This window comes from Chlorocebus sabaeus, chromosome 25 (genome assembly GCF_047675955.1).
Source record: "Chlorocebus sabaeus isolate Y175 chromosome 25, mChlSab1.0.hap1, whole genome shotgun sequence".
Classification (NCBI taxonomy): Eukaryota; Metazoa; Chordata; class Mammalia; order Primates; family Cercopithecidae; genus Chlorocebus; species Chlorocebus sabaeus.
The window spans coordinates 19,131,498-19,157,823 of record NC_132928.1 but is presented as its reverse complement, the minus strand read 5'-3'; the positions used below and the strand labels follow the sequence as shown (position 1 = coordinate 19,157,823).

At 42.4% G+C, this 26,326-nt stretch overlaps 1 protein-coding gene across 9 annotated transcripts in view; it reads left to right on the top strand.

Annotated features, from left to right (window-relative positions):
* Positions 1 to 26,326, top strand: part of HHAT (hedgehog acyltransferase) — a 360,770-nt gene that overhangs the window by 18,664 nt on the left and 315,780 nt on the right. For 4 of the 9 annotated variants that reach the window (XM_037985593.2, XM_007988547.3, XM_037985595.2 and 1 more), the window contains exons 2-3: positions 1,941 to 2,074; positions 18,416 to 18,483. In XM_037985593.2, coding sequence (XP_037841521.1) covers positions 1,984 to 2,074; positions 18,416 to 18,483 — 159 coding nt within the window. In that variant the 5' untranslated portion in view covers positions 1,941 to 1,983. Of the gene's footprint in view, positions 1 to 1,545; positions 1,637 to 1,940; positions 2,075 to 18,415; positions 18,568 to 26,326 lie in introns of those variants that run through there. The other 5 variants (XM_007988546.3, XM_037985592.2, XM_037985586.2 and 2 more) reach the window with 3 other exon arrangements.

Genomic DNA, 26,326 nt, shown 5'->3' with positions numbered 1-26,326 from the left:
CTACCTCCCCTGTTCCACTTCCACCTACTTCACCAGGCTGTTGTGAAAACAAAATGAGATAATGTGTGAATTCTGGGTTTTGGCATTACTGTCACATGTTAGAAGTAGTTGGTGGGGTTGGGGAGGGGGGTGCGGCTTAAAATTTTGCTCTGAGTTTGGCATCCACAATGAGACATATTTGAGAGGTTTAAGTAAAGCAGTAAAGGCCATAAATGGGTTTAAATTTAGTGAACTCTGTTAGTTGGAACATTTGGAATCATTTAATTTGCTGAATTTTAGGATTTAACTTTCCTGTACCTTCTCTATTACTTGGAATATGGTCATGGCTGCCATGATGGAGAGATCTAGAATAAGAGAGGCTTCAACAACCTAGAAATGCATTTCTTTTTCCTGTAACAGTCTAGATCTAAGTAGTCTGGGGCACTTTGGGGGTTGGGGGTAGCACATGGATTTGGGGACTGAGAGGCCTCTGTCTTGTCCATGTGGCTTTCACCTCTTCATCCATGGTGGCTGTTCCAATTCTGTTCAACAGGAAAGGGAGGGAAAGAAAGAGATGGCCACAGCCATGTCCCTTCACTCACATCCTTTTGAATGGAGCTATTCAGGTGTCCACACTTAGCTACAGTGTAGTGTTGGTGTCCAGAGGAAATTTTAATTGCTGTGTGAGAAGAGAGACTGAATTCTGAAAAGGGGTAGTGAGGGGCAGTGGGTAACGAGCAGTGTCTGTCACAGATGCCTGTGGTTATGTCATTAACTGCCCTTTAAGAAATGTATGGATGAGGCCTGGCACAGTGGCTTATGCCTATAACCCCAGCTACTCAGGAGGCTGAGGTGGGAGGATCACTTGAGACTAGGAAATCAAGATCAGCCTGGGCAACATGGACCCTGTCTCCAAAAATACATAAATAAAGTGCATAGATGCATGGCAGACAGAGAGGTGTATAGTATTCCATTCTGATAATCAACTGCAGAATGGTACTTGATTTCTTATATATATTTTTTGAGGCAAGGTCTCACTCTGTCACCCAGGCTGGAGTGCAGTGGCACAATCTTGGCTCACTGCAACCTCAGTCTCTTGGATTCAAGTGATTTTCCTGCCTCAACCTCCTGAGTAGCTGGGATTACAGGCAAGTGCCACCACGCCTGGGTAATTCTTGTATTTTTAGTGGAGACAGGTTTTGCTGTGTTAGCCAGGCTGGTCTCAAACTCCTGGCCTCAAGTGATCCACCTGCCTTGGCCTCCCAAAGTGATGGGGTAACAGGTGTGTGCCACCGTGCCCCACCGATTTTAAGTTTTTATTATATTTTTTAGAGATGGGATCTGGCTATTTTGCCCAGGCTGGTCTTGAACTCCTGGCCTCAAGTGATCCATCTTGGCCTCCCAAAGTGTTGGGATTACAGGCATGAGCCACCATGCTTGGCCTATAGTATGATACTTGATAGGGACAACAAGGATGGTGAGCCTGTTGGCTTAGAGGTTTGGATATTGTTTGTGCTTTTCAGACTTTTTGAAGCCATTTATTATTCACAGAGCACCTGGTAGGCCCTTCTTGCTACATTCCAGGCACTGTGCTAGGGGCTGGGGAGTCAGAGATCATGGTCCCTGCTATCTGAGGTTCACTCCACGGAAGAGACAGGTATATTATGCAATGAGTAGAGAACTGTCTGATGCATACTTTGATGGGAGGCTGTGGGAACCCCTAGGAAAAGACCTGACCCCTTTGACAAGCAGGATGCGTGTGTGTGGTGTATGTGTGCATGTGCGTGTGTTTGTTGGATGCAGGAGGGAGTAAGGTCACAGGCAGGAGGAGGCTTTATTGGGGTTATGTCTGTATCACCTCGAATAGTGATGGTCTCGGGGAGTGTGAACTAACTGAACTGATGTTAAGATGCTGTTCTCTAGTGCCATGTTCATGGCTTCATGTTTTGTCTCTTTCTCAGAAACTCTCAGTGTGGGCATCGGGAGTCTTCGTGCCTAGGAGCCATGCTGCCCCGATGGGAACTGGCACTTTACCTACTTGCCTCACTGGGCTTCCACTTCTATTCCTTCTATGAAGTTTACAAAGTCTCCAGAGGTAAGGCCCCAAGCTTTTCTGACCTTCTATCAAACAAGGAAACTCCTGTCAAAAAAAAAGGAGCAGAGGTGGAAGATTCAAGAAGATGATCCAATAGTGTCAGATGATGTGGGCCTTGATTTGCTTCCCCCTGTCTTGGATAGTTTGAATCAGTGACCTGAGTCCGTTAAGTTTTCTACCCTAATCCTGGGTCTTTTAGGTGATGCTGTGGCTTGTCTTCTATAATTGGTGGGTTTGATTCAAAGGCTATTGAAGGCCCTGGAGGGGATTTGCATTCAGAATTCAAAGTAAACTCTTAAATTTCTCTTTTATCATTACTTCTCTCAGACATATGAGACCCGGGCTCATTTTATCTTCTTGTTCTGTCATTTTTAGTGTGTTGCCTTTGTCTGAGTGCTGGAGATAAATCATCATCAGGTCACATCCCAGCCCATAGGAAGGAGAATGGGGGCCCTCCTTTATTTTAGTGGCAGTTTGGCAGGGAGCACTAGTCACTCCTGCTTACACCCAGTTGGCCAGCACTGAGTCCCACGGGCACAGCTGGGAGGCTGGGAAATAGTCGTTAGCTTGGTGGCTATGTGCTGTCTAAAACTACTTTTTTTTTTTTTGAGACCTAGTTTCACTCTTGTCACCCAGGCTGGAGTGCAATGGCACGATCTTGGCTGACTGCAACCTCTGCCTCCTGGATTCAAGCAATTGTCCTACCTCAGCCGCTAGGATTACAGGCGCCCACCGCCACGCCTGGCTAATTTTTGTATTTTTAGTAGAGACGTGGTTTCACCATGTTGGCCAGGCTGGTCTCGAACTCCTGACCTCAGGTGATCCTCCTGCCTCAGCCTCCCAAAGTGCTGGGATTACAGGTGTGAGCCACTGCACCCAGCCTAAAACTTCTCATGTTATGGAAGAAAGAGAAAGAATTTTGGAGGGTCCTTGAGCAGTCTCTGCCATAGGTAGCAAGAGTGTCCTGGAGGTGATAATGATTACTGAGCCTTGTCTTAAGAAGAGCAAGAGTCAGCCAAGTAGAGAAGTGAGCAGAGGAACTCTGAACAGAGTTAAATTTGCAGGCAAATGATGTTGGAGATAGCTTACCATCATCAGGGAACTACAAACCACTCATCAGGACTAGAGTGCAGAGTGTGATGGGGAGTGAAAGAGTTGAGCTTAGATCAAAGAGCAGGGATAGGTTGTGAAAGACATGGGTTGTATATTTGGCCAAGGAGTTTGGACCTTATCTTGAAGACAGGACAGCATATTGAAAGTAGTGCAGTCATTTAAAATGACAAAGGTAGGTTTTGGGAAGTACAGTTGAGAATGCTGTGCCTTCAGCATCTGCTACTCTATGGATCACCAGGGTTGACCTTCCTCTGCATTCTGAATGTGTCCCATTCATAGCCATGGACTTGGTTGCAGGAACTGACCATCTAAAGGAGATGAGCAGGGTTCTTTGGGCAAGGCTGTCGAAGTGGCTGCATTCTCTTCCTGGAGCCTCTGAGCTCTCAGAGCTTATGAAGAGAAACTAACCTGCTCTGTGTTAGATACTTCATATACCTTGTCTCACTCGATCTTTAGCGCAGCCCTGTGAGATAGGATATTTAGAAAACAAGCTTGGCTGCAGAAACTTAACCTCCAGAGTAACTGTAGTTCACAGCTAGTGTGGTGTCTAGCTAGCATCAGAGACCCTGGTTCCTTCTCCCATGTTCCCATGTCTTCGACATGTCCCACCTTTTGTAAGGTAGCTGCTCCAGCTCTTGTTATCAAGTTTGCTCTTTGATCAGCAGGAAGGATGGAAGGGAAGGGGAGGACAGGCTCTCTCCCTTTCAGAACTTGACTTGAAAGGGCTTATATCATATCTATTCAAGTACTACTCACCAGAACCTAGTCCTGTGACCACATTCACTGAGAGGGGAGCTAGGAAATGTAATCTCTGGTTGGGAGGCCATTTATCCAGCCAAAGCACACGGATTCTATTGTAGAGAAAGCAAGAAGGGACATGAGCAGTTCATTGGCAGTCTCCTCCATAGAAGGGTGTCTTCATTACCTATTTCTGCACAACAAGCTATCCTGAAGCTTTGTGTTTTAAAGAAACAACCACCTTTTATTATCTCTCACTGTTCTGTGAGATTCTCCCTACCTCCCGTTTTGAATATACTTTATTTTTTAAAAGTAGTTTTAAAGCCAGGCATGGTGGTGCACTCCTGTAGTCTCAGTTACTTGGGAGGCTGAGGCAGTAGGATCACTTCAACTCAAGAGCTTGAGACCAGCCTGGACAACACAGCAAGACCATGTTTCAAAAACAGAACAACAAGAAAAGCAGTTTTTGGTTCACAGCAAAATTGAGCAGATAGTACAGAGAGCTCCCATAATACCCCATGCTCCTATACATACACAGCCTTGCCAACTAGCAGCGTCCAGCACTGGAGGGGTACGTTTGTTACAATTGATGAACCTACACTGACATATCATTACTGCCCAAAGTCCATACTTTACAATAGGGTTCACTCTTGGTAGTGTACATTCTTTAGGTTTTAGGAAATGTGTAATGACCCATATCCACCATTGTAGTATCATACAGAGCAGTTTCACTGCCCTAAAACTCTTCTGTGCTTCGGCTACTTATCCTTCCCTCCCCCTGCCCCAACCCCTGGTAGCTCCTACTCTTTTTACTGTGGCCATAGTTTTACCTTTTCTAGAATGTCATATGTTTGCCTTTTCTTTGAATCATACAAAATGTAGCCTTTTCAGATTGGCTTTTTTTTTTTTTTTTACACTTAGTAATAAGCATTTAAGGCTTCTCAGTGTCTTTTTATGGCTTGATAGCTCCTATCTTTTTACTGCTAAATAATTTGTGGTCTAGAAAAACCACAGTTTATTAATCCACTCGCCTGCTGAAGGACATCTTGGTTGCTTCCAAGTTTTGGCAGTTACAAATAAAGCTGCTATAAAGATCATGCGTAGGTTTTGAATGGACATAAGTTTTTACCTCCTTTGGATAAATACCAAGGAGTGCAATTGCTGGATCATATAGTAAGAATATGTTAATTTTTGTAAGAAACTGCCAAACTGTCTTCCAAAGTGCCTGTGCCTTTTGTATTCTTGTCAGCAGTGAATCAGAGTTTCTGTTCTCTGCATCTTGCCAGCAACTGGTATTGTCACAGTTCAGGATGTTGTCCATTCTAATAGGTATGTAGTAGTATCTCATTGTTTTTCTATAAGGAAATGCATTTGCATTTTCCTAAGGACATACAATGTGGAGCATCTTTTTATATGCCTATTTGCCATCTGTGTATCTTTGGTAAGGTGTCTGTCTGGTTCTTTTGCCAATTTTTAAATTGGGTTGATATGTCTTTTGCAAATATTTTCTCCTAGTGTATGGCTTGTCTCATTGTCTTGACAGTGTCTTTAGAAAAACAGAAATTTTGAAATTTTAATGAAGTCTAGCTTATCAATTTTTTTTTAAGGATTGTGCCTTTAGTCTTAGATCTAAAAAGTCATCACCCTACCCAACATCATCTAGATTTTCTCTTACGTTATCCTCTAGAAGTTTATAATTTTACATTTTATATTTAGGCCTATGATTCATTTTGAGTTAATTTTTGTAAAGGGTGTAAGGTCTGTGTTTAGACTGATTTTTTTGCAGGTAGATGTCCAGTTGTTCAGCACCATTTGTTGAAAAGACTATCTTTTCCTCATTGTTTTGCCTTTGCTCCTTTGTCAAAATTCAGTTGGCTATATTTATGTGGGTTTATTTCTGGGCTGTCTATTATGTTCTATTGATATATTTGTCTATTCTTACACCAATACCATAATGTCTTGATTACTGTAGCTTTACAGTAAGTCTTGAAGTTGGATAGTGTCAGTCTTCTGACTGTTACTTGTGTTGTCTATTCTGGGTCTTTTGCCTGTCTGTATAAACTTTAAAGTCAGTTTGTTGACATCTACAAAATAATTTTAATTATAAAATAAAGATGTTTATAGCAGCTTTATTAATAATTGCTAAAAATTGGAAGCAACCAGGATGTCATTAAGCAGGCAAATGGATCAATAAATTGTGGTATATTCAGACAATGGAATTTGCCAGGATTTTCACTGGGGTTGCATTGAATCTATAGATCAAGTTGGGAAGAACTGACATCTTGACAATATTGCGTCTTCCTAGCCATGAACATGGACTATCTCCCCATTTATTTAGTTACTTGATTTCTTTCATGAGAGTTTTATTGTTTTCCTGATATAGATCTTATATATATTTTGTTAGATTTATAGCTCAGTAGTATTTCATTTTTTGGGTGACAATGTAAATGGTGTTGTTTTAAATTTCAAATTCTATTTATTTCATTGCTGATATATAGGTAAGAAATTGACTTTGGTATAGTTACCTTAAATCCTGCAATCTTGTTGTTATTGCTTATTAATTCCAGGAGTTTTTCTGTCAATTCTTTCAGATTTTCTACATAGGTAATCATGGCGTCTGCAAAGATGATTTTATTTCTTCCTTCTCAATCTTGTATACCTTTTCTTTGTTGTTGTTGTTGTATTGCCTTAATTAGGATTTCCAGTACAATCTTGAAAAAGAGAGATGAGAGGAATATCCTTGCCTTATTCCTGATTTAACTAGGAAAACTTCTAGTTTCTCACCATTAAGTATGATGTTAACTGTGGGTTTTTTATAGATGCTTTTTATCTAGTCAAGGAAGTTCCCCTCTATTCCTAGTTTTCTGAGAGCTTTTGTTATGAATGACTGTATTAGTTAGGGTTCTCCAGGGAAATAGAATCAACAGGCTACATATAGCTATAAAAGGAGATTTATTACAAGGAATTGGCCCACACAATTATAGAGGCTGGGAAGTTTCATGATCTTCTGTCTGCAAGCTATAGACCTGTGAAAGCCAGTGGTACAATTCAGTTCAAGTGTGAAGGCCTAAGAACTGGAGCAGCCTAGGATGTAAATCCCAATCTGAGGGCAGGAGAAGATGAACCGAGATGATCTAGCTCAAGCAGTAGCCAGAAATAAGAGTGAATTCTTCCTTCCTCCTCCTTTTGTTCTATTTAGACCCTCAATGGATTGGATGATGCCCACCTGCATTAAAGAGGACAATCTACTGTATCTGATTCAAATGCTTATCTCATCAAGAAACACCCTCACAGACACGTAGAAATAGTGTTTAATCTGGGCATTCCATGGCCTGGTCAAGTTTACACATAGCACTAACCAACACAGTAGATGTTGGTTTTTGTCAAGTGCTCTTTCTGCATTTCTTGATCATTTTATTCTTCTTTAGCCTGTTGATGTGTTGGATTACATTGATTTTTTGTGTTCTGTGAGATTTTGACTTTAATATACCTGGACTGGACTCAGCTGGCCTTTCTCCTGTTTCCTGTATTGTCAGCTGGGGCTGCAGTCATCCAGTGGCTCGATTGGGCTCACTCATCCAGGGTGGCTCACTCACATGGCTGGCAGTTGGTGCTGGCTGTCAGCTGGGAGCTGTCAAGTGGAGTACTATGGTTCTCTCTAAATGGCTTCATGTGGCTTACATTTCTTACATTTATAACAGGGCAGCTGGGTTCCAGCTGTTGCACGTGCCACCTGGGAAGTTATACAGGTCACTTCTGCCTCATTTATTGGTCAAAGCAAATCACAGGGCCAGTCCAGATTGAAAGGGAGGAAAGACTACACCTTTTTACAGGTGGAGCAGCATATGGAGGAAGAGAAGAGTCTGATGGCAGCCACCTCCTGGAGTTTCTCTTCTATAATGGGTGTTATACTTCTTTACTCACATGAATCACTGAGGCTCAAAAGTATTACTTGTCCAAGGTCATATATCTAATAACTAATAGAGCTGAAGCTTAAACCTAGGACTCTACAGCTCTACTTCTTATGCTGTGTTAGCTTCTGGGAATGGGTCAAGGGGTCCCTTTGTAGATAGTACAAAACTTTTCTGCACCTTAATGTGTCCAGATGCTGTCATGCTGTGCGTCATGCTGACCACTCCCTAGCCTGAAGCTTCCTAAATCCTTAATGCCTTTCCTTTTATTGTCAGTGCCGACATTCCCAAGAAATATATTCCTCAAATGCTTTTGCCAGTTTAGCTCACAGGAGCCAGATCCCCATGCCATGCTTAAGTATGTTTAACGGGTGCAGTGTTGAGCCTTCTTGGTTCCATATCTCACTTTCTAATTCAGGAAAAAGTGCTACTTACCCACATTGTAGAAGTGGGTCACTGGAAACATTGTCTCTACTGTGAACTTTTTTAGGGCATTCGTGTCTGGAGCAAATGTGCTGCCTAGAATAGACTAGGGGCTCCAAGTGTATTTGTTAAGTGAAATGTCTCTGGTGGGCATCTGCATGGCTACTCTCCTTGGGCACAGAGCAGGCATCTCATTCACGGCTGTCTCTATCAGCAGTAGTGGGGTTGTCATGTGGTTGGGGACAGCAGACTGATTTTAACAGTTTTAGTCAAATGGAATCTCTCAGCAAATCCATAGCAGGGACTCAACAGAATACCCCTTCTTCCTTGCAACTCTACCAAATTAGAGTATCTTGAAGTCACATGGAAATATTTGGGGTGGTGACAGTGATCTGCTATGCTGGCTGACCTCGCCCCTGGTGCTCTGCAGTACTGTGGCTAATACACAGCTATTGCATTAGGTTGGTGCCTTATGGCTTAGTAGACATAAAACTTTTTTATCTCTGTTTACTTTTTTTTTTTTTTTTTTTTTGAGATAGAGTCTTGCTCTGTCACCCAAGCTGGAGTGCAGTGGCACAATCTTGGCTCACTGTAACTTCTGCCTCCTGGGTTCAAGTAATTCTCCTGTCTCAGCCTCCCTAGTAGCTGTGACTACAGGAGCATGCCACCACACCTGGCTAATTTTTGTATTTTTAGTGGAGACAGGGTTTCACCATGTTAGCCAGGCTGGTCTCAAATTCCTAACCTCAGGTAATCCACTCCTCCCAGCCTCTCTAAGTGCTGGGATTACAGGCATGAGCCACCACGCCCAGCCCTTCTCTGTTTACATTTAATGTGAAAATGCAATGTGCCCTGCATCAGAAGACTTGTGTGATAGGCCTTGAACGAATTGATGCCTCTGCCTAAAAGAATGCCATATATTTTTCTGGCCATATCAATTTAATGCAATATTCAGAATAAAAACTATTGAATTCCCATCATTGAAAATCCTGGTGATAGAAGGAATTCACCTGTTTTGTTTTTTTTTTTTTTTTAAAGAAAGCACTTGGGAGGGGAAGTCTTTGACTGTTTCAGTTTACCACCTATTGGTTCTTATTTAAATGTTTTATTTCTTCTTGTACCCATTTTGACATTTTACAGCTTTCTAGGGATCTATATACTTTATGTAGGTTTTCAGTTTGATTAGTATATTGTGGCTCTTAACTTTTATTTTAAAATTTTTTGTGGTTTCATTATTTAATATTTTATCTGCATCATCTTCACTCTCTTCATTTCCTCTTTCCATTTCTTCCTCCCTTCTATTCTTTTTTTCTTTCATCAGTGGTGCCAGAAATCTTATTAATCTTTTCAGCATTTGGCTTTATTTTCTCAGTCATTTCTTTTTGTTTTCTAACTCATTGATTTTTGCCCTTATCTCATTATTTCCTTCCTTATTGTTTCTTTAGGTTTGGTCTGTTCCTTTTTATTTCAGTGTCATGAGTTGAATGCTTATCTCATTTACTTTGTAAAGAATGTGTTTGGATTATTGATTGTTTTTCTCAGAAGGATTTCTAGAAGAGGAATTATAGAGTAAAACCACACAACCATTTTTCAGGTACTTAATAGATGTACCCAGGCTGTTCTCAGGAAGGCTGTGCCAATTCACGCTTCCAAAGGAGGCGATCCATTTTTCTGTACTACTCCTAGCAAGTTGAATGCTCTTCAATCCATCTCAAGTGTATTTAGTATATGATGTGATATTTTTTCACAAATAGGTAACTAAACATTATGTCTTTTTTTTGAGACAGAGTCTTGCTCTGTTACCCAGCCTGGAGTACAGTGGCACGATCTCTACTCGCTGTTACCTTTGCCTCCTGGGTCCAAGCAATTCTCATGCCTCTGCTTCCCAAGTAGCTGGGATTACACGTGTGCACCACCACACCCTGCTAATTTTTGTATTTTTAGTAAAGACGGATTTTTACCATGGTGATCAGGCCGGTCTCAAACTCCTCGGCCTCCTAAAATGCTGGGATTACTGGTGATTCTGATAATTATGATGGAATCTTGGTCATATACTGAATTCTTTTGTTAAAATTTAAAGTTTATTTTTATTTTTTATTTTATAAAAATAGAGACAAGATGTATGTTGCTGAGACTGGTCTCAAACTCCTGGACTCAAGCAACCTTCCTGCCTCGGCCTCCCAAAGTGCTGAGATTACAGACATGAGCCAGGTTGCCTGGCCTCACATATTAAATTATTATATTCTGTTTAATTGACTTCTCAATCAATTCTTACATCAATACTGTGCTGTTTTAATTATCTTTGATTTATAAAATGCTTAAGTATCTGGAGTAAGTTATTAGTCATTGGTTCTTTGTTTTCAGATCTTTCTTAGGCTATTCTTACTGGCTTATTCTTCCAGATATATATTTGAAATTGGCTACTTTCAAAAAATCATTTGGGTTTTAGTTAGAATTGTAATAAACTTATAAATTAATCTGTAAATAATTGATATTTTTATAATGTGTCTTTCTATCCAATAATATATTTTTTTCTTTGCTTATTCAAAATCTTTAATCACTTCCCTTAATGAAGGTTTGTGGTCTTCTTCAAAATAGATCCTGCTGAAACTTAAGATTATTTCTGAGTCTTTTCCTTTCTCCTTTTGTGATTGGGATATTTTCCAAATTTCCTAGCTGATTATTTCTGATCTACACTAAAGGTATTTATTTTGGTTTATCTATTTTATATTTTAGCAATTTATTGAATTCTCTTATGTTCCATTGGCTTATTTGATTTTCCTTGTTCTTGTATTTAGATAATACCATCCGCAGATGATGATGGTAGTTTTGCTTCATTTGTTTTTGCTTTGCTAGGACATCTAGAACAATACAACAGTTGAATGTTATCCTGTTTTAATTCTGACTTTAATGGGAATCTCTGTATAGTGAAAGCTTGAACAAGCTTTACTTGTTTTTAAAAACTCATGTTAAGGAATCCTAGCCCCTTTAAATTGGCAATAAGTGTTTAATTTTATTTGTTTATAAAGTACCTATTCCTTTTTTGACCTATTGATACATTTTAAAGTCATCAGTTTTCCAAAGGCAAACCATACGAATTCAATCCTACTACAAACCTACCATGACCATGGTATTTTTAAACATACTTTTCCCCCTAGGGTTAAAAAAATATGGATTTCTAAGTGAGAGTGGTTGGCCTGTAATTTTGTTTTGTCTCATCCCCAATTTCAATCTTGATATTCTGTTAGTTTTATAAAACAACTGGAGATGATTCCATTTTAAAAAATATTATGGTACTGTTAAAGTAGTTTATGAAATGTCTGCATCAGTGTCTGATGTTATTCACTTCTAAGTATGTCTAGGCATGAAGTCTCTTTGGGAGTTTATTCATTGAAAACTTTTCAGTACTTTTCAGGGTTATTTGTATGCTTTCATTCTTAAGTCATTTTGAACAATTCATATTTTTCTATTTCATTATTATTATTTTTGAGACAGTGTTTCATTCTGTTGCTCAGGCTGGAGTGTAGTGGCTCGATCCTAGCTCACTGCAAACTCAAGCACCTGGGCTCAAGTGATCCTCCAACTTCAGCCTCCTAAGTAGCTAGGACTACAGGCACACATTACCACACTTGCACACTTGCTTGGCTATTTTTTTTTTTTGGTGATAGGATCTTGCTATGTTGCCCAGGCTAGTCTTGAACCCCTGGCCTCAAGCCAAATCCCAAAGTCCCGGGATTATAGGCATGAACCACTATGCCTGGCCTGTGAAAATTATTTTCTAATGAAAAGCAGCTACCCTAGAACCTTCTGATTTTACAGAGACCAGGCACGTCTTCTTTTATGAAGTAGCTATGTTCCTGAAAAGTTGTATATTAATGACATTTTCATAAATGAAATTGTGCTTCCCATTGATTTGCATTTTCATGTCACAGGCTTTTTTTTTTCATTTTTTTAATATTCAGTGATATATCTGTAGTTAATGTTTCTTTAAATACACTCTAGCACCAGGGAGCCCTCATATTTAAGGAGCCTTTGCTTTTTATGGTGCAAAGTATTTATTTGAATCACCACTCCCTATTTCTTTGTTTTTATATAGTTGTTCTTTAAGTGGGATACAGCTAGTATAGCTGAACACATTCACCTTCTACCTTTTGTTTATTTCTGTATAAACCTGTGGCTTTCATTGTTACTAAGCTCGATTTATGAATGAAGGATACAGAAGCTCATTTATAGATTAGTTCTTTCTTTTACGTTGTTCATGCAACGTGCTAACCTCTCATGGGGCATGGGCTTTTTTGGAAGTAATTTTTCCCACTGACTTTTGTGATTAGAGGAACTTATTTGGTTGCAAGATGATCAGTAACTCTGGAGAGCCCAGTCCAGGGTGGGAAAACAAAGGCCACTGGTTCTGTCCTTGAACAGGTGTCCTTGTTCTTAGAACCAGGTGAGCTGACTGAGTATGGCTGGAGCCACCAGGGGCCCTTCAGTTAACAAGACTTTGTGAAAAGACCCAAATGTACTTCTTCTGTAGGAGCCGAGAACTGAACAGCCTGTCATGAAGCATTAACAGTGAGTGTTGTGGAACAGCCAAGGCTCTAAACATTCTGTTTGGTGATGCTTCACATGATATTTGACTGTGGTTTCCATTGTTATCTATGGCCAGAGTTTTAGGAAACAGTTGAATCACTGTCTTCCTATTGGAATGGATCCCAAATCTTGTAGCCTATCCCTTCCTTCTTGCACTGGCATTTTCCTCCTGGGTTGACACTGGTCCTTCAGGTAGGTGTTGGGGTTCAGGAGCACTACCTCAAAACGTGGCATCTTGGCATTTGAGAAAACAGCAGAAGCAGGAAAGTTACTCCCAACCTTTCTCCCCTGAAGCAGGTCATAAAACCCTCATCTGAGAGGTGCCTTCTCTATACACAAAGGAAGGAAACATCTTTATCTCAGAAGATGAAGGATCACACAGAAGAAATAGGTTTTGCTAAGTTCCCCTCAGTTTATTGCCATTAGAACATACTCATTTTGTCCAAATCTATTTCTCCACGACTATCCAATCTTCATCAAACCTAGCATTAAAATACACAAATTTAGCCATTTCTTTGGGTCTTCATTTCCTTACGAAGGCTCCTGTATCATGTAAAACTTACATTAAATATATTTGTATGCTCTTCTCTTGTTAATGTGCCTTTTGTTACAGGGGCCTCAGTCATGAACCTACGAAAGTTAGAGGAAAAATATTTTTTTATCCTCACATAGAGGGAGTGTTGGCTTCCAGATAATCTGCTTTCTTAAGACTTCTAGTAAGCCTCCCACAATGACATGGGGCAGAGACTGGACTGGAGGGCATTTGCGGGCAAGCCCTAGTATTAGACTCCACAGCTCCTCATTCCTTCTGCTCCCCATCTGGTGCTCCATGTCAGACCCCACACACTGAACATGCATAGAGCTTATGGCTCACTCTTGGCTTGAGAGTTTCCATTTCAGTCCAGGCTGCTTCTCCTTCTCCCAGAAGCTCTAAAGTTTCCCATGCAAATTACACACCTGGTGGTCTGCCCCTGCAGACTCAGAATTTCTCAGGTGAGTGGCAGATGAGCAGCCCTATTTGGGAGTTTTGAAGGACATTTATGCAGTGTCTCCTTTTACATCCATTGGCATATATGATTTGCTTTCCCTTGGGTTATTTTTAAATCGCTTTTTTATTCCTCAAGTGGAAATTGGAAGAGGAAAGAAGGAGCCCCTAGGCCTCCAGAGTGTCATGAAAAGCCACCCCCTTTCTGTAGGATAATCTGCAGATGAATATTTGAGAGTTGCTTACCACTAAATTCTCCCGTCATCAGAAGCCCATCTTTTCTGTGCCGCCCTTCCTATTCTCAGTGACTACCACAGTCTGTTGTACTCGTGGCTTCCTGGAGAAATAATCAGTAGGAGCTGATTGGAGTTTTGCCAATGCGTAGAAACAGCGGGGCACGTGCGCCATGACTGGGTGTGCTGCTCCCAGTGGCTTGTGTCTTGTGTCAGACTAGAGTGTGTGTGTGTATGTGTTTTCTCCTCTTTCTGATTATTGCCCTCTTACTACACCCACCCCAGAATTAATTTCCCATCAAAATGCTGAGAGTGAAAAAGGGGTAGGTTAGTTAGAGGTTTTAAGTCAATGGTTTACCACCACAGCTCATTGACAGCGATTAAAATGCAAATCCTCTCACTCAGTAGGTAGGATGGAGCTTTGATGTATCCTTTTGTGGAAGGCAAGAATCAACAGCTGACGTGGTAATCAGGACTCATCAGCAGAAATTGCTTCATTTCTATGCTCTCAGGCAGTTTTGTGAAGCACTGAATTTGGGGAAATAGAAGCAGGGCACTGGAAGAAAGAGCGGGCTCTGCCAGTCAGTCCTGTGTGATGGGGAGAGAATTCCCAGGCACAGAAGGCTTCTTTTCTGTTTGTGGCAGCCTCTTGCTTGACTGTGTTTGACTTAGGATAAAAACTCCAGTTCTGCTCAAAGAATGAAGGTCCGAGGTCCCTCCCTAAGAATAAAACTGCCTGTGCAAAAATTATAAATGTAACTGCCTTTGTAGGACTAACAAATTAGTCATAGGATTAGAAATGAAGCTTAGAGTTATGTAGCTGGAGGCCAAAAGATTCTAAATCATCCCAATTGCTCCTAGGTAAAATTATCACTATTGTAAAACCTAAGATTGGTGCTTGAGATATTTTGCAGACCCTGTACTGGAGGGATCAGCTGGTGCCACCCAGATCGATGAACTGGCTCATCTGATCTTGTGGCTCCCACTCAGGAATCGACTTAGCACAGCAGGACAGCTTTGACTCCTTATTATTTCATCTCCCACCTGACCAATCAGCCCTGGCCCTCTACCTGCCAAATTATCCTTTAAAAAAAAAACAAAAATCAGTCTCACGAGGTCAGGAGTTCGAGACCAGCCTGACCAACATGGTGAAACCCCATCTCTACTAAAAATACAAAAATTAGCCAGGCATAGTGGCGCACACCTGTAATCCCAGCTACTCGAGAGTCTGAGGCAGGAGAATCGCTTGCACCCAGGAGGCGGAGGTTGCAGTGAGCCGAGATTGCAGCACTGTACTCCAACCTGGGCGACAGAGCGAGGCTTATTCTGGGGCGGGGCTGGGGGAAATTTTCAGGAGACTGATTTCAGTAATAATAAAACTCTCATCTGCCATTTAGGCAGCTCTGTGTGAATTAAATTTCTCTATTACAATTCCTCTGTTTTGATAAATCTGCTGTGTCTGGGCAGCGGGCCAAATGAACCCAAAGGGCGGTTACCAGAAGATATAATCAGAAATTCTGAGGGTTACTGCAACTTGTGGAAAGATGTCCTGCCTCAGGTTCTCCTGTATCAACTACATTCTGCAGCTGGGGTTTTCAGCTAACTTAAGACAATGTGAAGACAGTGAGTTCCAAATGGGTCATGAATGGATTTAACTTAGAATTTAAAATTTATGTCAGGGAGCATTTGTGTCAAGAAATGAGACAAAGGTGATATATATGAATTCTCCAAAACATGAGGAAAGATTTTTTTTTTTTTTTTTTTTTTGGGTATGAAATTTCACTCTTGTGCCCAGGCTGGAGTGCAATGGTGCGATCTCGGCTCACTGGAACCTCTGCCTCCTGGCTTCAAGTGATTCTCCTGCCTCAGCCTCCCTAGTAGCTGTGATTACAGGCACCTACCACTGCACCCAGCTAATTTTGTGTTTTAGTAGAGATGGGGTTTCTCCATGTTGGCCAGGCTGGTCTTGAACTCCCGACCTCAGGTGATCTGCCTGCCTTGGCCTCCCTAAGTACTGGGATTACAGGCTTATGCCACTGCACCTGGTCAAGGACGGATTTTTGGTCTAGAGCTATGCTGTCCAGTACTGTAGTCATGGGCCACATCTGGATAGGGAGCATTTGAAATGTGGCCAGGTCAAACTGAGGTGTACTATAAAGATGACATGTAAATAGGATTATAAAGAATTAGAAAAAGGGAATATAAAATAACTCATATCACTGTTTAATATTGATTTCATATTGAAATACAATTTATATTGGAGTAAATAATATAGTAAAATTGACTTTTTTTTTTTTTTTTTTACTTTGTGGCTATTAGAAACTTTAAAATTTTAAGTGTGGCTCATGTTCTATTTCTGTTGGGCAGCACTAGGCAAGATTTCATCATCATTCTCCAGTCTGCATAGGGCTCCTTGCTCCCACTAGAGGGAGATATGTTTCAGCCTCAGGAAATCTGAGGCTAGTGTGTAAATAAATGCCACAGCTTTTGAATGAACTCTAAAAAAAGAAGCACCAAAAAAAGAGCTTAAGTTTTCGCTTTGTTTTAATCCTGTGTAACTCTGATGTTTCTAAAGGTTGCAGTTTGTGTGAAAGTGAAGCCAAAGCGGAAGAGGGATGAGGCAGAAAGTTTTTCTACTCTCTTTGCCCTCATGAATTCAGAGGTTTCTGTTACTTCTTTGTTGGATCACAGTAACTTGTCATTTGTTTGCCAATTGTTCCCTTGGACTTGAGTCTGTGTGTCTGTGTGCAGTGAAACACGCAAATAGGTGCGTGCACACACACATACACAATGTACAATACAGCTGTCTTGCATACAGCTGTCACAGAGAGGACCAGTGCCCTACTGCAGTCACACACCTCCATGGCACACCCAGATCACTTGTAGTACACTGTAGCTGGGGCTCCTGGAGGTGTGCCATGTGTACCCTGGGCCGGTGTGCAAGCCCCTCCCTTTTGTATTGTTCCTAAATGTTGCCTGTGGTCTGATGCTTGGCTTGCTGTTTGCATCTAGTGTGTGTGAATCTGCCCCTTGATCCTACTCTGAACCCAGCATCATTTCATGATTATATTTTAGTGACAGCACTCTCTCCTGGCTTTCCTTCTGGGTAGCTCCTTTTTGGTTTCTTGTGGTTTTTATACTTTTGTTGATCTGATAAGCATTAATATTTCCCCATTCTTGTCTATGTACTCTTTGTCCTTTTTGGGGGGTGGAATCTCAGTCATTCTGGTAGCTTTGTCCCACCCTTATACTGAGAACTCGTAAGTCTTTATCTCCAGCTTAGAGCATTCCTTTGAGCTCCCCCCACACCCATGCAGCTGCCTACAGGACATCGCACCTCAGCATCAGCCCCCACAGAATTCCTTCCTGCATCAATTCACTCATCAGCACTATCGTCGTTTCTCATTCTGTGTTTGTCTATCTTCCCCAGTCAACAGTAAGCCCCAGGAAGACAAAAGCCACACCAGTCTGGTTGCATTTCATTCCTAGTATCTTGTACTGTGTCTGGTGGTTGTATATCCTCAAGAAGTGTTTGCAGATATTATTTCATCTTTTGTTTCAAATCAACTGTATTGTTTACTTATATACATGCTCATTACCATTATATGACTATTATATTTTGTTAGCATTATATCATAGTGGATCCAATCACCATATTTTGTGGCAAGTCAGTGTCAAGATTTCTTTCTTTTTTTTTCTTTCTTTATTTCTTCTTTTTTTTTTTTTTTTTTTTGAGATGGAGCCTTGCTCTTGTTGCCTAGGCTAGAATACAATGGTGCAATCTTGGCTCACTGTAACCTCTGCCTCCCGGTTCAAGCGATTCTCCTGCCTCAGTCTCCTGAGTAACTGGGATTACAGGTGCCTGCCACCACACCTGGCTAATTTTTGTATTTTTAATAGAGGGGGGTTTCACCATGTTGGTCAGGCTGGTCTCGAACTCCTGAACTCGTGATCCGCCCTCCTCGTTCTCCCAAAGTGCTGGGATTACAGGCGTGAGCCACCATGCCTGGCCCAAAATTTCTAACAGCATGTGCACGTGGGCCATTTGCAGTAACCCTTCCCATGTTTTCCTGTGTTGGAAACTCTTCTCCCTTGCTCTCTCCTTTTGTGACCCTTATTACAAGCCAAATTTCCATCAGTGGCTCTACGTATTTCCAGGAACTTAGGTCACAGAACACTGGAAAGCAGGGTCAAGGAGTGTGGCATGTTTCCGTGCCTGCAGCTTAGTCCACCGCCTGCTTTTCCAGGACATAGTCCAATTCCTTTAGTGCTTCAGCTCTTCAGCCAACCCAATTTTGTTTAGATTTGTGACTAACGAAGACTTTTTTTTTTGTTGGTTTGTTTTGGTCAGAACGTGAAGAGGAGCTGGACCAGGAATTTGAGCTGGAGACTGACACTTTATTTGGAGAATTAAAGAAGGTACAAAGTGGATGAATAAAAAATCTCAGTTTTCAAACCTGATTTCAATATTTCACATCACGTTTGTATTTGGAGTCGATCCAGGTATCGTATTCAGCAACAATCTGGAATGAAGCGTCCTTTCTGCTGTAATGGTGTGAGTGTGCTGTGTTGGGGAAGGCATTCCCAGGGTCTGTATCTTCTTGTCCCCTGTTCTCTTCTGAAGATACCAGAAATGTGATTAACCTTATCAGTTAGGATAGTTTTCACTTTTGGAAAGCTCAGAAACTTCCTTCTTGACCTAGCCAGATCCATCAGAATCACATGTGGCCCCTGGACACTCCTACACCGACTGTTGGCAGCTGCAGAAACATCTTCCTTCCGGCCTCTGAGTGTCCCTGGCTGTTCACGCTGCTGCACAGCGTGCTGGGAATTCACATTCCTCCTCCCTCTGGTGGGGCGGTGCCAGGTTGCTGGCTCGCTTGTCTTCGCAGCAGCTTATTTTGTATTTTGTCTACTTTGGTAGCAGGCAGAGTGGCCACTGTTCTTCCACATACACGTGTCTTTCTAGATGTGACCAGTAGCACGTCTGTGCTAGAGTATATATTCTGGGTAGGGTACCACACCCTTCTCTTCCAGTTGAGAGATGCCTGACTACTTTTTTTCTCCCACCAGAACCCCTGTCCCTTTGAGGCTGGAGTTCTTCTCATTCTTCTCCATTCAATTTCTTAGGGCCCCATGTCAGTTATGACTTGGACTGTGGAGGGTCCAGGGCCCAGCTCATGGTGTAGGCTTTGGGTCAAGGCTAATTATGGGCTGCATATTTATTTTTCTAAGTATTTTTATATGTTTTTAAAATGTTATCAGAGCATTGTTTTTGTGGGTGTGTGTTTTCTATTTTTGCTTTAAGTATGTATTATACCAAATAAATCATAAATTCAATCAGCCTTTTGTGGGCTGGCTTGGGACATAAAAGACACCTTGCATTCCAGGTTCTGAACATTCTGCTTATGAATGAACTTTTGCAAGACAGTTCATGTCCAAGTTGGGTACTGCCTGTACTAATATTTTTCTCCTGTTGTAAGTTGCAGATCTTACTCGAATTGTAACAAATATAGCTCAATTTCCATTTTGATTTGCTAGGGTAAGCCGTTCCTTTCTCCCAGCGCTGTACAGAGCCATGCATAAGATCCAAGGCCCGTGTTTGTCTGGCACTAGGAAGAGTATCCTGCCCTGCATGGGGTGCCATTCTTGGCTTTCCTTGCTCTACCCACCAGATACTTCCATGAAAACTTAGATGTAAATTGAATTTTCATCCGTGGCATCCATTTCTAGATAGCTCTTCTTTAAATAAGCTCTTTTTAGGATCGTTAGTGAGAATGTAATGTGGGTAGTGTTATACCCACCTCAGAGATGAGGACATTTAGGAAGCTTTGTCACAAAGTGGAATTTGAGATGTAATAGGAGGTAGCCTTTGTGTGTCTCAGATCTACTCTTTACGACTATAACATTAGCGGATGTCTTACAGCAGAAAAAAAGGTGATTTTTTTCCTTTTAGAATTAAAATTCAAATTTTTAGATAATATTTAGATAATATTGAAATATAGAATTATAGATAATATTTTAGATAATATTGAAATATAGAATTATGTGCCAGGGGCACAAATAAGCAGACACATTGGAGAGACTTTGAGCTGCCGAGGAGCAGTGGTGAGGCGGCACGAGAAAGGAAACACAGGGTGAGGCCCCAACGAGGTTTGGAGCTGCCACACATTTCATTATCAAGGGCAGGCTCAGCCCAGTCGTGTGTTGCTACTTCTAGACAAAGGGGCTTTGTCTTCACTGACTTCCCGGCTCCTGTCACTTCATTGGGTCAAGCCCAGCTGCTTGACTGACTCCCTGCAGAGGCTCCAGAGCCCTGCAGAGATGACCACTTCTCCGTGCTCTCCACTCTCCACAGCAGCTCTCATAACAGGGCTGGGGGTGGGAGTGTTGTTGCTCAGGCCAATTCTGCCTTCACAGAAAAGTCCACGTGGCACAGGCACGTACTCTGGGAGCTCCAAGGATTCAGTCTTTTGCCATCCCGACAAATCTGTCTGTCCATCCCTCTGTCTATCATTCATCGACAGTGCTGTGAGCACCTCTCACCTTCTCATCTTTCTGCTTCTCATCACCTTGCATGTGAGGTGGGTGGTTTGGAGCCCTAGAATTTATGGAGGAAGTGATGAGTCCTCCTGGATATCCAGCAGATGAAGGACATTGATATAGGTCCTTAGGATCAAAACAGTCTTTGCTGAATATTTCTTTTCTCAGAGGCTGTAGGAGGTGGCAAGCACATGCTATTTTGGTCCAAATTCTAATCAAAAGAAGATATTAGGTGTAACTAGAAATCATGACCTTTAGAAGAAAGTTTGTTTTCTGACCAGCCCATCCCTTGAATGTTAGTCTGCAGCTGGATTGGTAAACCTCAGTACTGCCGACATTATTGTTATTATTATTATTATTATTATTATTATTATTATTTTGAGACAGAGTCTCCCTCTGTTGCCCAGGCTAGAGTGCAGTGGCGTGATCTTGGCTCACTGCAAGCTCTGCCTCCTAGGTTCTAGTGATTCTCCCGCCTCAGCTTCCTGAGTAGCTGGGGTTACAGGTGCCTGCCACCAAGCCCAGCTAATTTATTTTATTATTATTATTTTTTTTTTAGTAGAGATGGGGTTTCATTATCTTAGGCTGGTTTCGAACTCCTGACCTCAGGTGATCCACCTGCCTTGGCCTCCCAAAATACTGGGATTACAGGCATGAGCCACCATGCCTGGCCGACATTTTATTTTATTTTGTTGAAACAGGGTCTCGCTCTGTAACCCAGACTGGAGTGCAGTGGCAAAATCTCAGCTCACTGCAACCTCCATCTCTTGGGTTCAAACACTTCTCTTGTCTCAGCCTCCCAGGTAGCTGAGATTACAGGCACACACCACCACGCCTGGCCAATTTTTGTATTTTTAATAGAGATGGGGTTTCGCCATGTTCACTAGGCTGGTTCAAACTCCTGGCCTCAAGTGATCCACCTGCCTTGGCCTCTCAAAGTGCTGGCATTACAAGTGTGAGCCACCATGACTGGCCACATTTTATTTTTTAAAATATTATTATTTTTTTTAGAGATGGGATCCTGCTCTGTCACCCAGGCTGGAGTACAGTGGTGTAATCACAGCTCACTGGAGCCTTGAACTCCTGGGCTCAAACGATCCTCCTGCCTCAGCCTCTTGAGTAGCTGGGACTACAGACATGCACCACCATACCTGGCTAATTTTTAATTTTTTGTAGAGATGGGGGTCTCACTATATTACCCAGACTGGTCTTGAACTCCTAGCCTCAGCCTCCCAAAGCACTGGGGTTACAGGTGTGAGCCACACTGCCTGGCCACTACTGACATTTTAGATCAGATGGCTGTTGTGGGGAGCTGCTCTGGACATTGTACAATGCTTAGCAGAATCCCTGGACTCTACCTAGTAGATGCTAGCAGCATTTCTAAGCCTTAACAATTTAAAAAAGTGCCCTAAGCCTTAACAATTTAAAAAAGTGAGCTGGGTATGGTGGCTCACTCCTGTAATCCCAGCACTTTGGAAGGCTAAGGCCAGCAGATCACTTGAGGTCAGGAGTTTGAGATTAGCCTGGCCAACATGATGAAACCCCATGTCTACTAAAACTACAAAAATTAGCCAGGCATGGTGGCATGTGCCTGTAATCCCAGCTACTCCAGGGGCTGAGGCACGAGAATGGCTTGAATCCAGGAGGTAGAGGTTGCAGTGAGCTGAGATGGTGCCACTGCACTCTGCACTCCAGCCTGGGCATCAGAGTGAGACCCTGTCTCTAAAAATAACAAAAACAAAAAACAATTTTAAAAGTCTCCATGCATTGTTAAATGCCCCCGGGAGGCAAAATCATCCCCTTTTAAAAGCAGCTGCTCTATAGCAATATTTAAGTGCTCTTAAATGACCACTGTCTTAGTCATGCCAATTTGCCATTCTTACCTTTGCTCATCCTGTTCCTCTTCTGGATTGGGGCTCTCGCCTTCCCTGTCTGGCTGTCACTCACACTCCAGATCATAGCTGGCTCCCTGTCATGGAAGCATTGCCTGAACCTCAAGCCGGCCTTGGTACTCATAGTTCCTGACACTTCCCTGCCTCTCTCTTTACTTCCTTCCACAAATACAGCTTTCAACGAGAGTGTCTCTGTGCTCAAGTCCATATGGAGTGCTGGGGACAGTGGCGAACCAGACAGACAATGTTCCTATGCTAGTGTCTCCTACTAGGGACAGGCTGACCACAAATAAATGAACAAACAATGGCCACAGACTGAGCTAAATGACATGAAGGCAGTAAACAGGGTGATAGGATAGCTCTGTTTTGGATCAAATTGTGTACCCTATTATGAAAAATTGATTTGTAGAATTTTATTTGGTGTTATCCTTTCTCACATAGATTGTGGGTCCCACAAAAGCAGGGCTGGGATTTAATCATTTCTGTATCTTCAATGCCTGCAGCAGAGTCAATGAGTATTTTATTGAATTTAACTGCAGGAAAGAGTGAAGTGCCAGGTTGCAGCATGGAGGTGAAATACATCATCCTCCGTGCCTCTAGATAGCCCTGTAGGTAAGCGGGCGAAGTGGGACGGCGTGTAGAGTCAGAGGAGGGAAAGACCACTCTGGGCACAAAACAATCACAAACTGCCTCTGGGAGAAGGGGCTGTACCTGCACCTGAGCTGCAAAGAATGGGTAGGGTTTGGCAAGATCATCGGTAGAGGAGATGCTGTTCCAGTGGTGTCGCTGTGGTTAGAAAAGGGAAGAACATATTAGGGAAATGGAGACTCGAAGTGAAGCTTCACTTAGGGCAGTGAAAGGGAGCTGGACCTGACTGTAGTCCTCCAATTTTTGACGATGTTCAAGTTTGGAGGATTACAGCCCCAATCAAGGATGCCTTTGAGCTTTGTCATTTCTTTGAGGGTAACGCTGATTGCACTTGCCGAGACAACAGATGCGGTGTGGGTGCTTGTGTAGGTGCGGCTGTCAAGGGCTGTTCAGACTCCATATGCTTTGGTTTTTGCATCCTTTTTTGTAATGTTTGCTCTTCCAGGCTGTCAGGGTAAAAGCGCCCCTCGACCCCCCACCCCCCCAGGTTCCAGTGTACTGTGCTAGAGCCTGTGTGTGGCAGGGATGGGGTGAACCCAGTCTTGCTGGGTTCTGGCGTGATCTGTCGTCGTATTTGCCAGTCCCTGTCTGTTACTTCTTACTGGTCTTCTCTCTAGTGATGCCAGGGAGATAGGGGAAATATTTCAGTGCCCATGTTGCTTGCTCGATGAAGTAAACATGTTTCTAGACAGTAGCATCTGAACCAAACTGATACAAATGAAGTTCTATGTCAGGTATATTGTCATTAATTTTTTTCATTTTATTTAGGATTCAAGATCATAAATACTTGGCATAATGGAAAGAGCACAGGTTTGGAGTTGGATGGGCTTGAGTTCAAATTTGGCTTTGCTACATCTGGGAAAATAATTTACCTCCTTTGTAAAAAAATGTATGTATTTGTTTGAGACAGGCTGAAGTACAGTGGCATGATCTCGGCTCACTGTAACCTCTGCCTCCCAGGTTCAAGTGATTCTCTTGCCTCAGCCTCCTGAGTAGCTGGGGTTACAGGCGTGTGCTACCATACTCAGCTAGTTTTTGTATTTTTAGTAGAGATGGTGTTTTGCCATGTCGGCCAGGCTGGTCTCGAACTCTTGGCCTCAAGTGATCCACCCATCTTGGCCTTCCAAAGTGCTGGGATTACAGGCGTGAGCCACTGTGGCCTGCCCTCATTTACCTTCTTTTAGCCTCAGTTTTATTACCTGAAACCTGGGAATAAAAGGTTATGAAGAGGTGATGGACAGAAAACACCCAGCATGCTTGTGGTTCGTACAGAATCGATGCACAATACATGTTATTGTGGTTATTGTTATTTTTTTCTTCCATGGATGAATAATTCCTTGCTTTAGCACTAAGAATTACTGATTCTTGGTCGGGCATGGTGGCTCATGCCTGTAATCCCAGCACTTTCGGAGGCTGAGATGGGCGGATCACCTGAGGTCAGGAGTTCACAACGAGTCTGGCCAACATGGTGAAACTCCGTCTCTACTAAAAATACAAAAATTAGCTGGGTGTGGTGGCGGGTGCCTATAATCCCAGCTACTTGGGAGGCTGAGGCAGGAGAATCATTTGAACCTGGGAGGCGGAGGTTGCAGTGAGCCGAGCCTGTGCCATAGCACTCCAGCCTGGGCAACAAGAGTGAAACTCCGTCTCAAAAAAAAAAAAAAAAAAAAGAATTGATTCTCCCTTTCTAGCAAGGAGGTAATGTTCTACAGAGTGACATTTACATGTAGAGGGGGACTGCTGTTGAAAAGAGCTCTCAAAATCCTAATGCATTATAAAGAGTGTTACAAGTAATCAATTCTGTTCTTTCCTGAGAACACATTTTACCATGACAGGTTTCTGAAATTGGGGCAGACCTCTAAATAAGCTGTTATTTCAGAAGTAAAATCAGAAAGGACTTTCCAGTGCCTGTGAGGAGGCTTAGGAAGAAGAGGCAGAGGCAGGCAGGGAAGCTTGAATACGAATGACTGTGAACATAGAGAAAGAGGTACTTCTATAAAGATGTAGTTCTTAGCTACTCATGCTTTGCCCATGAAGGTTTTAAGATCTGGCTTATTTATAAATGCCTCTGCATTTTAATACTTCAGGAAAACAACATTCCATTTTGACTCATTTAACAAATGAGTTAAATGTGCACCTGCTGTGTAAGCAGCTTCCACGCCACATGCAAGGGATGCTATGACATTCCAGGCTCAGTCTCTGTCCTGAGTGGGCTCTGAAGTTTTGGGGAAGGTGGTGATGTGACAGTGAGCTGGTGGTGCAACAGCCACTGGGGCTTGTAGAGGCAGAGGGTGCAGAGAACCCCACTGGCAGGGACTGAAGGGAAGTGATGGCTGGGAGACGGGAAAGCTAGGTGAAGGGAATAGCATGCCTGACGACCTGGATTTGAGTGAAATAAATTTGACTTGGCTAGAAGGTTGAGTTGTGAGGAGGGCAAATAACTCAAGATAGGCAGGGGATAGATCATAAAGGCCATGGCATGCCATATGTGGAGTCTGGACTTTATCCAGAGGGCAGTGGTCAGTCATTGAAGGGTTTCAAGTGCCATTTCTTCTGTGGACTCTTTCTGAAGCCCTCTGACTGATTTTCCTGCCTTGCCCTGTCTCTCTCTTCTTTCTCTTCTCTACACACACACACATGCGCACGCACACACATACACACATACACACATACACTCTCTCTCTCTCTCTCTCTCAATCTGTTAGTTTTGCAGAGCTAAACCCTTGATTCTACCTTCACCTTTTTTTTTTTTTTTTTTTTTTTTCATACAAAGTCTCGCTGTGTCACCCAGGCTGGAGTGCAGTGGCATGATCTTGGCTCACTGCAACCTCTGCCTTCTGGGTTCAAGTGATTCTGATTCTCTTGCCTCAGCCTCCCAAGAAGCTGGGACTACAGGTGCCCATCACCATGCCTGGCTAATGTTTGTATTTTTAGTAGAGATGAGTTTTCACTATGTTGTCCAGGCTGGTCTTGAACTCCTGACCTCATGATCTGCCCACTTTGGCCTCCCAAAGTGCTGGGATTGCAGGCGTGAGCCACTGTGCCTGGCCTTCAAGGACCTTTTTAATGAAACAAATAATATTTCCCATGAACTACTAGATAGAAAAGAGAACAGAGCAGGGTACCTGGTGGCTAAGAATTAATAAACAAATTTGCTGTTTATCCATTCATAATGCAGA